This window comes from Bombina bombina, chromosome 4 (genome assembly GCF_027579735.1).
Source record: "Bombina bombina isolate aBomBom1 chromosome 4, aBomBom1.pri, whole genome shotgun sequence".
Lineage (NCBI taxonomy): Eukaryota > Metazoa > Chordata > Amphibia > Anura > Bombinatoridae > Bombina > Bombina bombina.
The window spans coordinates 523,196,639-523,214,670 of NC_069502.1; the positions used below are offsets into that span (position 1 = coordinate 523,196,639).

General features: G+C 44.8%; 1 protein-coding gene across 1 annotated transcript in view; it reads left to right on the forward strand.

The window, feature by feature from the left end:
- The window catches only part of LOC128656511 (CD109 antigen-like), a 224,645-nt gene that overhangs the window by 54,087 nt on the left and 152,526 nt on the right, over positions 1–18,032 (forward strand). The window contains exon 10 of the mRNA XM_053710439.1: positions 14,009–14,118. Coding sequence (XP_053566414.1) covers positions 14,009–14,118 — 110 coding nt within the window. The remainder of the gene's footprint in view (positions 1–14,008; positions 14,119–18,032) is intronic.

Consider the following 18,032-nt stretch of genomic DNA (forward strand, 5'->3'; position numbering starts at 1 on the left):
CAGACCTGTATCTTCTTCTTTAAGAGGCTCCTTTGTCCTCCACTCATTACCTGTATTAATGGCACCTGTTTGAACTTGTTATCAGTATAAAAGACACCTGTCCACAACCTCAAACAGTGTCACTCCAAACTCCACTATGGTGAAGACCAAAGAGCTGTCGAAGGACACCAGAAACAAAATTGTAGACCTGCACCAGGCTGGGAAGACTGAATCTGTAATTGGCAAGCAGCTTGATGTGAAGAAATCAACTGTGGGAGCAATAATTAGAAAATGGAAGACATACAAGACCACTGATAATTTCCCTTGATTTGGGGCTCCACGCAAGATCTCTCCCCGTGGGGTCAAAATGATCACAAGAACGGTGAGCAAACATCCCAGAACCCCACGGGGGACCTAGTGAATGACCTGCAGAGAGCTGGGACCAATGTAACAAAGACTACCATCAGTAACACACTATGCCGCCAGGGACTCAGATCCTGCAGTGCCAGACGTGTCCCCCTGCTTAAGCCAGTACATGTACAGACCCGTCTGAAGTATGCTAGAGAGCATTTGGATGATCCAGAAGCAGATTGGGAGAATGTCATATGGTCAGATGAAATCAAAGTAGAACTGTTTGGTGAAACACAACTCGTCGTGTTTGGAGGAGAGAGAATGCTGAGTTGCAACCAAAGAACACCATACCTACTGTGAAGCATGGGGGTGGCAACATCATGCTTTGGGGCTGTGTACATGAAAGAATGAATGGGGCCATGTATCGTGAGATTTTGAGTGCAAACCTCCTTCCATCAGCAAGGGCATTGAAGATAAAACGTGGCTGGGTCTTTCAGCATGACAATGATCCCAAACACACCGCTCGGGCAACGAAGGAGTGGCTTTGTAAGAAGCATTTCAAGGTCCTGGAGTGACCTAGCCAGTCTCCAGATCTCAACCCCATAGAAAACCTTTGGAGGAAGTTGAAAGTCTGTGTTGCCCAGCGACAGTCCCAAAACATCACTGCTCTAGAGGAGATCTGCATGCAGGAATGGGCCAACATACCAGCAACAGTGTGTAACAACCTTGTGAAGACTTGCAGAAAACGTTTGACCTCTGTCATTGTCCACAAAGGATATATAACAAAGTATTGAGATGAACTTTCGATATTGACCAAATACTTATTTTCCACCATAATTTGCAAATAAATTCTTTCCAAATCAGACAATGTGATTGTCTGGATTTGTTTCAACATTTGTCTCTCATAGTTGAGGTATACCTATGATAAAAATTACAGGCCTCTCTCATCTTCTTAAGTGGGAGAACTTGCACAATTGGTGGCTGACTAAATACTTGTTTGCCCCACTGTATACACATATAAATACATTAATATATATTTACAAACACCACACACACACACACATATATATATATATATATATATATATATATATATATATATATATATATATATATATATATATATATAAATATAAATACATACAAATACATTTTTAGCAATGTATATGTATGTGTCTCAATGTTAAAGCCCTTCGGCGGCTTTTTTTTTCTATCACCCGAGATTTCATATCTTTGATCCCTTATAACTTTTTTGTGAAAATTTTTTTTAAATTTTTTTTATTAGGTGGTGTTAATTAGTGATGTCGTGAACTTAAAATTTTCCGTTCGTGAACCGCGAACGCGAACTTCCGCAAATGTTCGTGAACGGGTGAACCGGGCGAACCGCTATTGACTTCAATAGGCAGACGAATTTTAAAACCCACAGGGACTCTTTCTGGCCACAATAGTGATGGAAAAGTTGTTTCAAGGGTACTAACACCTGGACTGTGGCATGCTGGAGGGGGATCCATGGCAAAACTTCCATGGAAAATTACATAGTTGATGCAGAGTATGGTTTTAATCCATAAAGGGCAGAAATCACCTAAAATTCCTAAATTGTTTGGAATAACATGCTTTAAAACATCATGTATCTATCAGGTAGTGTAAGGGTTACGCCCGCTTCACATTGACAGACCATACTCCCCGTTTAACGCACCTCTTCAAATTTCAAATTTGGGGCACTGCGCGTGCAATCATGGCCAATCATGGCCGGACTTTTAGCTGACGGACATTTGGCCGACAGACATTTGGCCGATGGACATTTAGACGAAACACAAGTGGATGTCAGATAACAGTCCGGCCACGAGATAGATAGATTTGATAGATAGATTTATACATAGATTAGATAGATAGATCAATAGATGCAATAGATACATTTGATAGATACGATAGATAGATAGATTTGATAGATAAATAGATATATTTGATAGATAGATAATTTCCCAGACATAGAATTACAAGACGTGCGGTCTGGGACCCATGGTAAGGTTCCCAGAGGCAGTTGCGGTGCCAGGGGATGTGTATATGGCATGGATTTTAGGAACCGGGAGATGGAAAAAGATGCTTGGTCTGTCCTCCTACTTCAAATTTGGGGCACTGCGCGTGCAATCTACTGTGCCACCAGATATGAGTGGTGTGTTAAGTAGTACTATTCTTATCAGTTTAATCCCTCTTACGTCCCCTATCAGGGGACGTTTATATGGCATGGATTTTAGGAACCGGGAGATGGAAAAGGATGCTTGGTCGGTCCTCCTACTTCAAATTTGGGGCACTGCGCGTGCAATCTACTGTGCCACCAGATATGAGTGGTGTGTTAAGTAGTACTATTCTTATCAGTTTAATCCCTGTTACGTCCCCTATCAGGGGACATGTATATGGCATCGATTTTAGGAACCGGGAGATGGAAAAAGATGCTTGGTCGGTCCTCCTACTTCAAATTTGGGGCACTGCCCGTGCAATCTACTGTGCCACCAGATATGAGTGGTGTGTTAAGTAGTACTATTCTTATCAGTTTAATCCCTGTAACGTCCCCTATCAGGGGATGTGTATATGGCATGGATTTTAGGAACCGGGAGATGGAAAAAGATGCTTGGTCGGTCCTCCTACTTCAAATTTGGGGCACTGCGCGTGCAATCTACTGTGCCACCAGATATGAGTGGTGTGTTAAGTAGTACTATTCTTATCAGTTTAATCCCTGTTACGTCCCCTATCAGGGGACGTGTATATGGCATGGATTTTAGGAACCGGGAGATGGAAAAAGATGCTTGGTCGGTCCTCCTACTTCAAATTTGGGGCACTGCGCTTGCAATCGTGGCCGGACTTTTAGCCGACGGACATTTGGCCAACAGACATTTGGCTGACGGACATTTGGCCGAAACACAAGTGGCTGTCAGATAACAGTCCAGCCACGAGATAGATAGATTTGATAGATAGATACATAGATTAGATAGATAGATCAATAGATGCAATAGATACATTTGATAGATACGATAGATAGATAGATTTAATAGATAAATAGATAGATTTGATAGATAGATAGATAATTTCCCAGACAGAGAATTACAAGACGTGCGGTCTGGGACCCATGGTAAGGTTCCCAGAGGCAGTTGTGGCGCCAGGGGACGTGTATGGATTTTAGGAAACGGGAGATGGAAAAAGATGCTTGGTCGGTCCTCCTACTACAAATTTGGGGCACTGTGCGTGCAATCTGATGTGCCACCAGATAGGAGTGGTGTGTTAAGTAGTACTATTCCTATCAGTTTAATCCCTGTTACGTGCCTTTTTTTTGGTTTGGTTTTTGAAGCCACAGTGCAGCACCAGAGGCCAGAAAAATTTGGCATGTACACATGCCTGAAAAATTAGGTATTGTTGCAGCCGCTGCTGTAGCAGCGGCCATAAAAATTGATGTTTGTTTCCCAGGCAGAAAGTGCCCTAAAACATTGCGGCTTGAACCCTAGTTGGTGGCGGATAAGTGATGCAAGTCATCCGGCATTCGAAGATAAAATACAGCACCGTGTGGACCATTTTTAGCCCAAGGCAGCTCATCTCATCAGGCCTTTTTTACTCGAATGTATCGCCCAATGTCAGTCCCTTCGGGATCCATCCCTCATTCATCTTAATAAAGGTAAGGTAATCTAAACTTTTTTGACCTAGATGACTTCTCTTCTCAGTGACAATACCTCCTGCTGCACTGAAGGTCCTTTCTGACAGGACACTTGAAGCGGGTCAGGCCAGAAGTTCTATCGCAAATTGGGATAGCTCAGGCCACAGGTCAAGCCTGCACACCCAGTAGTCAAGGGGTTCACTCCTCAGAGTGTCGAGATCTGCAGTTAAGGCGAGGTAGTCTGCTACCTGTCAGTCAAGTCGTTCTCTGAGGGTGGCCCCCGAAGGGCTGTGGCGATGCATAGGAGTTAAAAAGGTCTGCATGTCCTCCATCAACAACACGTCTGTAAAGCGTCCTGTCCCTGCCGGCGTGGTCGTGGGAGTTGGAGGATTACTTTCACCTCTTCCCCTGTTAGATTCCCGTTGTGCTGTGACATCACCCTTATACGCTGTGTAAAGCATACTTTTAATTTATTTTGGAACTGCTGCATCCTTTCCGACTTGCGGTAATTCGGTAAACAGTTCAGGCACTTTATGCTTATACCGGGGTGTTACGGTTACCCTTAGTCTCGCTGAGAGATGGACCGCTTAGTAGCCTGGATCCCTATTGCTAAAGAGGGGAGAAGCTGCTTTCCATAGTATTCTATATGAGTCTCGCAAATATAGAATAATCTCCCTTAGCTGCAGTACAGCTAGGATACCCTTCTGCCCACAAAAACGAGTCAACGCTGCGATTGAGGGTCAAACAAGAACTCAGGACTGGGATGCCCAGCCTGCTTTTTATTAAGGTTACATGCACACAGGGCACTCCCAGGGGGAGAGGGGGGGAAGCACAAAATCCCCCATCACACATTTAGATAGAGAGCACTGTCCTTTGACAGGCCACAATAGGATTACAGTACTTAAGATAACAAGTTTACAAGTTCATCTTATCAATTAGCAGTCTGGCTCCGGAGGTGATTAGACAATGGGATTGGTTATCTCTAAACTTAGAGCTGAAGCCAGCAAATGTGTATTTAGGCAATAGTTTCTAAAAGCTGAAAAAAGTTAACTCTTTATGAAATGATACTTGTTACGGTTTTCTTGGAGCCCTTCTTAGGCGCTGGCTTGCTGGTTCAGGCATTGCTGCTGGGAAATAAGCTCTTCACAACAAAATAACTAATGCTTCTGTAACAGTGCTCCCTTTCTGTGGAACACTCTGGCAGACACGGTCTGACCCCTTTTCGGGGCAGACTAAGGCTGTCCAGACCGCTGGTTATGCGGGGCTGAGGTCGGTTTGTCTGGACAACCCGTCGGCGTTGCCATTCTGTTTCCCAGGTCTGTAAGTAATGGTGAAATTGAAGGGTTGCAACGATAAGCTCCAACGTAATAGCCTGCCGTTATCTCCAGAGACCCGGTTCAGCCACACCAACGGGTTATGGTCGGTGACCAGAGTGAACTCCTGCCCATATAAATAGGGAGTCAATTTCTTTAATGCCCACACCAAAGCCAAACACTCCTTTTCGACCGCTGCATAGCTGACTTCGCGGGGCAGGAGCTTCCGGCTGATGTAGGCAACTGGATGCTCCCCTCCATCTTCGCCTACTTGGCTGAGGACGGCTCCCAGCCCAAACATGGAAGCATCTGTATGGACGATAAAACGTTTGTTAAGGGCTGGGGCCGCCAAGACAGGAGCGTTAATTAGAGCATTTTTGAGAGCCTGGAAAGCCGTTTCACAGTGGGGAGACCACAGGACCTGTCGAGGTAAGTTCTTCTTGGTCAAGTCAGTCAGGGGTTTGGCAAGTGTGCTGTAGTCTGGTACGAACCGTCTATAGTACCCTGCCGTGCCCAGGAAGGCTAGGACCTGAGTCTTAGTGATGGGGGTGGGCCAATTGGCGACAGCTTCTATCTTGGCCGGCTCTGGTCGCTGCTTTCCACACCCCACCCGGTGACCCAGGTACTGTACCTCGGCCATCCCAAAGTGACATTTTTCTGGCTTCAGAGTCAGGCCAGCAGCCCGGATCTGATCCAGAACCATTCCTACATGAGCTAAGTGGTCCTCCCAGGACTCACTGTGGATCGCTATGTCGTCCAGGTAGGCGCAAGCAAAACTCTGGAAGCCATCCAGGAGCCTATCCACCAAGCGCTGGAATGTAGCTGGGGCATTCTTCATCCCAAACGGCATTACCCTAAACTGATATAAGCCGAATGGGGTGACGAATGCCGACTTGGGGATAGCCTCCGGGGCCAGGGGAATCTGCCAGTAACCTTTGCAGAGGTCAATAGTGGTCAGGTAATTTCCCCTGGCTATACGATCGAGTAGCTCGTCTACCCTGGGCATAGGGTAAGCGTCCGTCACGGTTTTTTCATTGAGCCTCCGATAGTCTATGCAGAACCGGGTGGTCCCATCTTTCTTGGGCACCAAGACAACTGGGGAGGCCCAGGGACTATCGGAGGGCTCAATTACCCTGAGCTGGAGCATCTCATCGATCTCCTTCTTCATTCCTGTCCTAACTGCTTCGGGGATTCGGTACGGAGCCTGGCGCAAGGGAGCTTGTCCCGGAGTATCTACCTGGTGGGTGGTTAAAGTAGTGTACCCTGGCTTCGGGGAGAAGGTGAGGTGTTTGGACTGGAGGAGTTGGCTGAGCTGCTCCCTTTCAGTGGGGCTAAGTCGGTCTCCTATCTGAACCTGAGCCACTATTCCGGTGGGGAGACTCTTTTCTAATAGGTCTGGAATGGGTAGACTGTCTGGGTCTTCCTGAGGGGAACAACATACGGCCGTCACGTTCTCTGGTCGCTCAAAATATTCCTTGAGCATGTTTACATGGAATGTCTTTCTAAGATTGTTGTCATGGCAGCTAGCTATCACATAAGTGGTGTCTCCCCTTTTCTCTACGATCTGGTAGGGACCCTGCCAGGACGCCTGCAATTTGTCTGTCTTCACTGGCTTAAGTACTAGCACCTTTTGTCCTATGGTGAAGATTCTCTTTCGGGCCCCACGATCGTACCATACTTTCTGTCTTCTCTGGGCCAACTGGAGATTAGCCCGCACGGATTTGGCTAATTGCTCCATTCGGTCCCTGAGTTCCAGCACGTATGGCACAATGGGGACACCGTCAGCCTCCATCTCTCCCTCCCAGTGCTCCCGGATCAGGTTGAGGGGTCCCCGTACCTTTCTTCCGTAGAGCAACTCGAAGGGAGAGAACCCTGTCGTTTCCTGGGGCACCTCCCGATAAGCAAATAGGAGGTGCGGCAGGAAGCGTTCCCAGTCTCGGTATTCCTGAGTGAACGTCTTGAGCATTTGCTTGAGGGTCCCATTGAACCTCTCACACAGCCCGTTCGTCTGGGGGTGGTATGGGGAGCTCAGGAGGGACTTAATTTTGCAAACCTGCCAGAGTTGTTGGGTCAATTCAGCTGTAAATTGGGTGCCTCGGTCGGATAGGATTTCTTTTGGAAATCCTACCCGGGAGAACACCTGTACTAGTGCATTCGCTACCGTATCCGCTTGTATGTTGGATAGGGCGACAGCCTCTGGGTACCTGGTAGCGTAGTCCACTACGGTAAGAATGTAGCGCTTACCGGAGGGACTAGGGGTAGCCAGTGGTCCCACTAGGTCAATAGCAACCCGGCTGAAGGGTTCCTCTACAATGGGCATATTTACTAGATGGGCTTTAGGGTGATCGCCTCGCCTTCCTACTCGTTGACACACATCGCAGGTGTTACAGTAAGTTCTAACGTCAGCGTGCACCCCTGGCCAAAAGAACGTGTGAGTAATGCGGTGTAGGGTACGGGTTACGGCTTCTTTTTCATGCCCCGAAACTGTCGGCGATATGTGTCCGGAGTTACAGCGTACCGTCGCAACAGTGTCTCCTTAACTAGCTCATACTGTGTCACTTCCTCAGCACCCAGAGTACGAAAGGCTTCCAGGGCTCGCCCGGATAGTTTCCCAGACAATATCGTGGGCCACTCTCTGTTGGGAATCTGGTGCAGGGCACATTGCCTTTCGAAGTCCGACAAATATTCATCAATCCCTGTCTCGCTCTCTAGGAAGGGTCGAAATGCCGCATAGGGTATCTTGGGCCTCCCAGCATTTTCGACAGGGATGATTACCTGCGGGGCTTCAGCATTGCGGTGTGCATTCGCTAGGTTGAGTTCGTGGGCTCGAGTCTCTCGTATATCCTCATCCGCCTCCGCCATCAACTGCTGTACCAATTCCATGGAGGGGTTCGGCCCGTATAATGAGAGCCTTTCCCGAACAATCCTGGTTTTTTCGTCACTAATCGTGGTCGGTGTTTCCGCCATTGTGAAGCTCTGATCCAGTTCGGTCAATTCTGTGATCAGCTCTCTCCTCGGCCGGTTGCTGGCGTACCCCCCTCTGCTTTCAAGTAAATCCTTTAGGGTTGTACGCTTCAATTTTTCGTAAGCGCTCTCCATCCGTTCTGTACCTCTCCTAGGAAATCCAGGAAAATCCCGCCGCTGCCGCCAAATGTTACGGTTACCCTTAGTCTCGCTGAGAGATGGACCGCTTAGTAGCCTGGATCCCTATTGCTAAAGAGGGGAGAAGCTGCTTTCCATAGTATTCTATATGAGTCTCGCAAATATAGAATAATCTCCCTTAGCTGCAGTACAGCTAGGATACCCTTCTGCCCACAAAAACGAGTCAACGCTGCGATTGAGGGTCAAACAAGAACTCAGGACTGGGATGCCCAGCCTGCTTTTTATTAAGGTTACATGCACACAGGGCACTCCCAGGGGGAGAGGGGGGGAAGCACAAAATCCCCCATCACACATTTAGATAGAGAGCACTGTCCTTTGACAGGCCACAATAGGATTACAGTACTTAAGATAACAAGTTTACAAGTTCATCTTATCAATTAGCAGTCTGGCTCCGGAGGTGATTAGACAATGGGATTGGTTATCTCTAAACTTAGAGCTGAAGCCAGCAAATGTGTATTTAGGCAATAGTTTCTAAAAGCTGAAAAAAGTTAACTCTTTATGAAATGATACTTGTTACGGTTTTCTTGGAGCCCTTCTTAGGCGCTGGCTTGCTGGTTCAGGCATTGCTGCTGGGAAATAAGCTCTTCACAACAAAATAACTAATGCTTCTGTAACACGGGGGTCTAGTAGCGTGGACACCCAGTACAGGTCATTCTCCTTCAGCTTTTTTATACGAGGGTCACTCAACAGGCACAACAGCATGAAAGACCCCATTTGCACAAGGTTGGATGCCGAGCTACTCATGTCCCGTTCCTGGTCCTCAGTGATCTTACTGAAGGTATCTTCTTTCCCCCAGCCACATACAACACCAAAGGGTACCAGATAGGTGACAACGAGCACCCTGGGATGCCTGTTGTGGTTGGTCTTCCTCCTCCTCCTCAAAGCCACATTCCTCCTCTGACTCCTCTTCCTCAAAATCCTCTTCCAGCGTTGCCGCTGGTCCAGCAAGCGATGCGTATAAGGCTGTTTCTGGGGGTGATGGTGACCACAACTCTTCCTCTTCCTCTTCACGCTCATATACGGCCTGATCCAGCACTCTTCGCAGGGCACGCTCCAGGAAGAAAACAAATGGTATGATGTCGCTGATGGTGCCTTCAGTGCGACTGACTAGGTTTGTCACCTCCTCAGCCTACAGGCATTGCGCATGAGCGTCCAGTAACGTGGCAAAAAATTCCCAGCTCCGCAGAGGCTGTCCTAGCACCCCGGTCATACAAATACTCATTAACGGCTTTTTCTTGTTGGAGCAGGCGGTCGAACATTAGGAGTGTTGAATTCCAATGTGTCGGGCTGTCGCAAATCAAGCGCCTCACTGGCATGTTGTTTCGTCGCTGGATAACGGAAAAGTGCGCCATGGCCGTGTAGGAACGCCTCAAATGGCCACACACCTTCCTGACCTGCTTCAGGATGTCCTGTAAGCCTGGGTACTTATGCACAAAGCACTGTACGATCAGATTACACACATGTGCCATGCACGGCACATGTGTCAACTTGCCCAATTTCAATGCCGCCACCAAATTACTTCCGTTGTCAGAAACCACTTTGCCGATCTCCAGTTGGTGCGGAGTCAGCCACTGATCGACCTGTGCGTTCAGGGCAGACAGGAGTGCTGGTCCGGTGTGACTCTCTGCTTTCAGGCAAGTCAACCCCAAGACGGCGTGACACTGCCGTATCTGGGATGTGGAATAGTACATGGGGAGCTGGGGGGGGTGCCGTTGATGTGGAGCAAGACGCAGCAGCAGAAGAGGACTCAGACGAGGAGGTTATGGAAGAGGATGGAGTAGGAGGAGTAGAGGAGGTGGCAGCAGGCCTGCCGGCAAGTCGTGGCGGTGTCACCAACTCCTCCTCTGCAGAGCCACGCATTCCATGCTTGGCAGCCATCAGCAGGTTTATCCAATGCGCAGTGTAGGTGATATACCTGCCCTGACCTTGCTTTGCAGACCAGCTATCAGTGGTCATATGGACCCTTGCCCCAACACTGTGTGCCAGACATGACATTACTTCCTTTCGCACAATCGAGTACAGGTTGGGGATTGCCTTTTGTGCAAAGAAATTTCGGCCGGGTACCTTCCATTGCGGTGTCCTAATAGCTACAAATTTTTTGAACGCCTCAGACTCCACCAGCTTGTATGGTGTTCCACAGTCCAAAAAGTTTTTATTTTTTTAAATGTACACTTACACTACTATCAAACAAGATATGAGTGGTGGCACTGGGCAAGTGGGCACAGTATATGCTGTGAGCCTAACACAAAAAAGCAGACTGATGTTTCACAGTCCAAAAAGTTTTTATTTTTTAAATGTACACTTACACTACTATTAAACAAGATATGAGTGGTGGCACTGGGCAAGTGGGCACAGTATACGCTGTGAGCCTGACACAAAAAAGCAGACTGATGTTTCACAGTCCAAAAAGTTTTTTTTTTTTTAAATGTACACTTACACTACTATTAAACAAGATATGAGTGGTGGCACTGGGCAAGTGGGCCCAGTATAAGCTGTGAGCCTGAAACAAAAAAGCAGACTGATGTTTAACAGTCCAAAAAGTTTTTTTTGTTTTTAAATGTACACTTACACTACTATTAAACAAGATATGAGTGGTGGCACTGGGCAAGTGGGCCCAGTATAAGCTGTGAGCCTGACACAAAAAAGCAGACTGATGTTTCACATTCCAAAAAGTTTTTTTTGTTTTTAAATGTACACTTACACTACTATTAAACAAGATATGAGTGGTGGCACTGGGCAAGTGGGCCCAGTATAAGCTGTGAGCCTGAAACAAAAAAGCAGACTGATGTTTAACAGTCCAAAAAGTTTTTTTTGTTTTTAAATGTACACTTACAATACTATTAAACAAGATATGAGTGGTGGCACTGGGCAAGTGGGCTCAGTATAAGCTGTGAGCCTGACACAAAAAAGCAGACTGATGTTTTACAGTCCAAAAAGTTTTTTTTGTTTTTAAATGTACACTTACACTACTATTAAACAAGATATGAGTGGTGGCACTGGGCAAGTGGGCACAGTATACGCTGTGAGCCTGACAAAAAAAAGCAGACTGATGTTTCACAGTCCAAAAAGTTTTTTATTTTTTTAAATGTACACTTACACTACTTTTAAACAAGATATGAGTGGTGGCACTGGGCAGGTGGGCCCAGTATAAGCTGTGAGCCTGAAACAAAAAAGCAGACTGATGTTTCACTGTCCAAATTTTTTTTTTTGTTTTTAAATGTACACTTACACTTCTATTAAACAAGATATGAGTGGTGGCACTGGGCAAGTGGGCACAGTATACGCTGTGAGCCTGACACAAAAAAGCAGACTGATGTTTCACAGTCCAAAAAGTTTTTTGTTTTTAAATTTACACTTCTGTTACACCAGATATGAGTGGTGGCACTGGGCAAGTGGGCACAGTATACGCTGTGAGCCTGGCACACATGCTGGCAGACAGGCAACTGCAATTAGAGTGCTCTCTCCCCCTCTCTTTTGTGCTCTTTTTCTCCCCTTCTTTTTGTCTCACTCTCTCCCCCTCTCATTTGTTCTCTCTCCACCCTCTCTTTTGCTCTCTCTCCCCCTCTCTTTTGCTAATTCTCTCTCTCTCCCCCCTCTCTTTTGCTCTCTCTCTTCCCTCATTTTTGCTCTCTCTCTTCCCTCTTTTTTGCTCTCTTTCTCCCCCTCTCTTTTGCTCTCACCCCCTCTCTTTTGCTCCCCCCTCTCTTTTGCTCTCTCTCTCTCTCTCCTCTCTTTTGCTCTTTCTCTCTCCTCTCTCTTTTGCCCTCTCTCTCCTCCTCTCTCTTTTTTTTTTCCCTCTCTCTCTCTCCCTTGCGCCCTCTCTTTTTCTCTCTCTCTCCCCCTCTCTTTTGTGCTCTTTCTCTCCCCCCTCTCTTTTGCTGTCTCTCTCTCCACTCTCTTTTGTGCTCTCTCTCCCGCTCTCTCTCTCCCCTCTCTCTCTCCCCCCTCTCTTTTGCTCTCTCTCCCCCTCTCTTTTGCTCTCTCTCCCCCCTCTCTTTTTCTCTCTCTCCCCCATTCTTTTGCATTCTCTCTCCCGCCTGTCTTTAGCGCTTTCTCTCCCCCTCTTTTGCGCTCTCTCTCTCCCATTCTCTCTCTCCCCCCTCTTTTGTGATCTCTCACCCTCTCTCTCTTTTGTGCTCTCTCTCCCCCTCTCTTTTGCACTCTCTCTCCCCCTCTTTTTAGCGCTCTATATCCCCCCTTTTTGCACTCTCCCTCTCCCCTTTCTTTAGCACTCTCTCTCCCCTCTCTCTAGCGCTTTCTCTCCCCCTCTTTTGCGATCTCTCTCTCCCGTTCTCTCTCTCGCCCCTCTTTTGTGATCTCTCACCCCCTCTCTCTTTTGCGCTCTCTCTCCCCTCTCTTTTGCACTCTCTCTCCCCTCTTTTTAGCGCTCTCTATCCCCCTTTTTTGCACTCTCTCTCTCCCCTTTCTTTAGCACTCTCTCTCCCCTTCTCTTTTGCGCTCTCTCTCTCCCCTTCTCTTTTGCGCTCTCTCTCTCCCCTTCTCTTTTGCGCTCTCTCTCTCCTCTCTTTTGCGCTCTCTCTCCCTCCTCATTTTTGTGCTCTCTACCCCCTCTTTTTTGCATGCTCTCTCCCCCCTCTCTTTTGGGCTCTTTCACCCTCTCTTTTGCTCTCTCTCTTCCCCTTCTCTTTTGCGCTCTCTCTCTCCCCCTCTCTTTTGCGCTCTCTCTCCCACTCTCTTTTGCAGTCTCTCTCTCTTTCCCCTCTCTTTTGCTCTCTCCACTCTGTTTTGCTCTCTCCCCCTCTCTCTTTTGCTCTTTCTCTCTCTACCCTTTTTTTTTTGCAGTCTCTCTCTCCCCTCTCTTTTGCTCTCTCTCTCTTTCCCCTCTCTTTTGCTCTCTCTCCCCTCTCTTTTGCTCTCTCTCCCCTCTCTTTTGCTCTCTTTACCCTCTCTTTTGCGCTCTCTCCCCCTCTCTTTTGCTCTCTCTCCCCTCTCTTTTGCTCTCTCTCCTCCTCTTTTTAGATCTCTCTCCTCCTCTCTTCCCCTCTCTTTTGATCTCTCTCCCTCTCTCTTTTGCTCTCTATCTCTTTTGCTCTCTCCCTCTCTCTTTTGCTCTCTCTCTCCCACCTTTCTATTGATCTCTCTCGCGCGGCAGCTGTGACCATGCTCACTCACGCCCGACCACACCCCTTGACATGCCCGGTCCCATCCCCTGACACGCCCGTTCACGCCCACCATTCTGGCGTGGATACTACACATGAGCGCCTGAGCGAAAACTTTTTACTTTTAACTTGTAATACGTGTGGAGTTAACGAGCAAGCAGGAACAATAAATAGCGCTCCACTTGTAATATAACCCAAAATGTACTGCTTTAAAAATTGTAAAAACTATTTTGCACTTTCAGAGAAAGTGTTCTTGTGTTAAACTTTATAGTAAGAGAGAAATCAGCAGTTTACCAAGTAACCAAATACCACTTTCTGTATGTATATATGACAATTACACAATATGGTAACCCTTGTTTAATTTTTATGTTTATTTCATATTATTATATTTTTTTCTTATAAGTAGCAGTAATATAATGATTAATCCTAATGTTTTATAGGGGTAGTAAATAATGCATCAACCCAAGTTCAAAGTTACAACTCTGAGTACATTTTAAGAGGAATCAGTACACAGCAGTTCTTCAGTCCTGGGAGTAATTTTACAGCAAAGGTATGTTAATATATGTTATAAATAAATGTCTGCTCTGTTTTTATTCCAACATATCATATGGACTTTGCAAATCTTTGCCTTTAAATATAATTTATAAAAAAAAGTGCAATGATTTTCAAAGGGTTCAATTACTATAATACAGGTAGGGTACAGTATAAAAGGGATCAGTAACTTCATATCTTGCTATTGATCACCCTTTCAATTTATTATAAATGTCTTTTACATGTACATATGATGTTTCTCAGCCATTAAATATTCTAAAACAAAGTCAAAAATATTTACAATGTATCGTAAGTTTTAATTCTCTTTGAATTAAAATCAGAATAAATTTTGGTAACAGGGCCCCTTTTAATAGGTGAATCACTTCTAATGTCTTTCCACTGTCTATTTTTTTTAAATGACTCCTTTGTTCTGCAGAATAAATTATTTACTTCATAGATAAAACATCTATATAAACCATACATTTCTCTTTTAGGTTATGCTTCCTAATTCAATTGCTAGTAACTGTTTTAAAAAGAATATAAAACACTAGACTTTGGGGCCGAATTATCAAGCTCCAAAAGGAGCTTGATGCCCCTGTTTCCGCACGAGCCTTCAGGCTCGCTGGAAACAGCAGTTATGATGCAGTGGTTTTAAGACCACTGCTCCAAAACTGGTCCGCTGCCTCTGAGGCTGTGGTCTCCAATCCGCCTGATCCTATACAATCTAGCTGATTGACACCCCCTGCTAGCGGCCAATTGGCCGCAAATCTGCTGGGGGCGGCATTGCACAAGCAGTTCTGGTGAACTGCTTGTGCATTGTTAAATGCCAACATTGTATGTTGTCGGCATTCATTGATGCCTGTCGGACATGATCCGCTGAGCGGATCATGTCGGACAGACCATTGATAAATCGGCCCCTTTGTGTATACACATTTTTAATGAATACTTTGATTATGACTAGTAATCCTGATACTGATATAATGGTAATTGGGATTTTTCCCCTCAGTTTTGCATTTGATGCCAGATGTGAGAACCAGGTTTGAAAATGTAGTATAGTTAAGAATTTTTGGATTATAATATACTATATATCTTTTTTTTTATAATGCTACTTCTTTGCTGATGTTAGTTAGTAGTAGATTTATCCCGTTTTGGAAAAGTGGGTCTGTGCTCTGCCTGATATTTGGTGTTTATATTATATGATTTTGGATAAACTGGAAAAAAATTTTGACATTTTGGGCATATACAAATATCCTTCAGAACATATTGTGACATACTCATCTGGTTTCCGTGGTTTCATTTATCATAAACCATGGCCTGAAAATATTTAGCAAAAAAAAAACTCATCTCTCTTTTTCCTCTATGCCCACACTGGCCTGCTGTACTGGCATACAGTTATCCTCTAGCATTCTCGCAGTGTTGTTGTGAAAATAACCTTTAAAGGGACAATATACACCAATATTTAATATAACTGCATGTAATAGACACTACTATAAAGAATATTATGCACAGATACTGATCATTAAACCGTTTAAAAACTTACTTAGAAGCTCCCAGTTTAGCTCTGTTAAAAAGGTAGCTGGAACATCCACTGCAAGTGGGAAAAATTAGACACTCCCCCTTCCTCGGCATATGAAAATATCCTTTACACAAACAGAAGTAATCTGGAGTAGGTATACATCAGTATTCTCCTAAAACTTTAGGGTTTGGTTAGGAGTCTGAAAATCAGAGCAATGTTATTTAAAAATAAGCAAAACTATACATTTAAAACAAAAAAAACCTGTATGGCCTATATACATAAATCATCTACAAACATTTATGCAAAGAAAAATCTAGCGTAAAATGTCCCTTTAATTTACCCCTTAAAGTAGTGATGCTAGCTGTTTTTCAGAGCCTAAGATGTACGCTATATAGGGTTTGCTACTATACACGATTTCAGATATGTCTTCTGGGACTTCCTCTGGTTGGGTGTTGCAGGTCCCTTACATCCTCTATCATTATGATCTTCATGGTGACGTCACTAATAAAGTTTTAATTGGGTTCTTTTTTTCTTCTGTTTTTCATTTTTGCATTTAAGGCACACTAAACCCAATGTTTTTCTTTCATGATTCAGATAGAGCATGCAATTTTAAGCAACTTTCTAATTTAAGCCTATTATCAATTTTTCTTCGTTCTCTTGCTATCTTTATTAAAAAAGCAGGAATATGATGCATAGGAGCCGTCCCATTTTTGGTTGAGCACCTGGGTTATGCTTGCTTATTGGTGGGTAAATGCAGTGACGTGCGGTGAGGTCAGAAGCTGGTGAGGCACTGGCTATGATACAACCGAGAAACACATGTATGAACCCAATAAGAGTTAGCTTAAATTTACCATGAAATTGGCTGGTTGACTGTTGGCTGGTTGACTGTTGACAATGACTGTTAGCATTTGTAACTTTTTTTTAAAAATTGTATGGTCTATCTAAATCATGAAAGAAAAATTTGGGGTTTCATGTTCCTTTAAAAAATAACCATGCAAAGAAATGGTAAAACTAAATTTGGAATATCTCAGAGGAGGAGGGAGCCGGCCTCAGCCCTTACTTAGTCCCTAGCCACACACGTACTTAAACCTTAAAGTCAGCTGCGGAGCAGCAATGCACTTCTTGGAGCTAGCGGAACACATCTCATGTGCCAATGACAAGAAGTATATTTGTGAAGTCATTAAACACCAGCTATCTCCCAGCAGAGCATTTCACCTCCTGAGCCTACCTAGGTATGATTTTCAACAAAAGATACCAAACGAACATAGCACATTTGATAATAAAAATAAATTGAAATGTTTGTTAAAACTGCATGCTCTATCTGAATCATATAAGTTTAATTTTGAATTTCATGTCCCTTTAACAACTTGTCAAACAATGAATCCATTACTCCAAAACCCATTAATATGAAAATTGAGGATGCTGCTGTTACAGACCTATGGGTCTGCCCCAGCACTTTTATTTAGCATATTAGGAAGTTGTACACTTACATTGGCACTGTACTGTAAAGTGTCAACACCTTTTTGCATAGAAAAAGTATTCAAATAATCACCACACAAGATACCTTCCCAATTCCCAGTCACAGAACAAAGTGACAACACCTTTTCATAATCATAATGCCATTATACACAAGTGAAGTTCTTTTATATATGATATATGAAAGAACTTCCCTTGTGTATAACACCATCTTGATTATGACAGTCACATATATATCTAAAAACCCCAGCAAATTTCCACTTACTTGCACTGACTTGCTGCAGACAAAGCACAAGTCAGTGCAACACTCCAGTCTCTGACTGCTCCTCAGGCAGTTGGGTTAGGGGTGGAGGAGGAGTCTCTAACTAAGACTGCCTGCAGGGTAATAGAAGCACACTGATAGTCAATGACTGACTAAAGCAAGCAGCAGCCTATGCACAGCTACTTAATCCCCAGACCCCACCCACATGACGACTCACACAGCACAGTCACACACTCATGCAACTGCTCCACCTAACTTGTTGTCTGCATTCAGTGCCGGCTCTAACAAGTGTGAGCCTCTAGGCTGAATGATACAGCGAGGCCCCTAGCCAGAACAAAAAAAACACTTCAAAGAAATGGTACAATGCACTATGCCACACACACAGATATACATTCACACACACAGAAACATATACAAACATCCATACACACATATACACACACACACAGTACACACATATACACAGATACACACACAGGAAGTAAACATACATACTTTACACAAACACAGATACAGACACACACAGACACTCACATGTACACATACAGTTACATATACACACATGCACACACACACAAATACATATACACACTTGTACACACACACACAGTACACAGATACACTGTCACATGTACACACATACCAAGATAGTACACACATACAGACAGTACACACACGT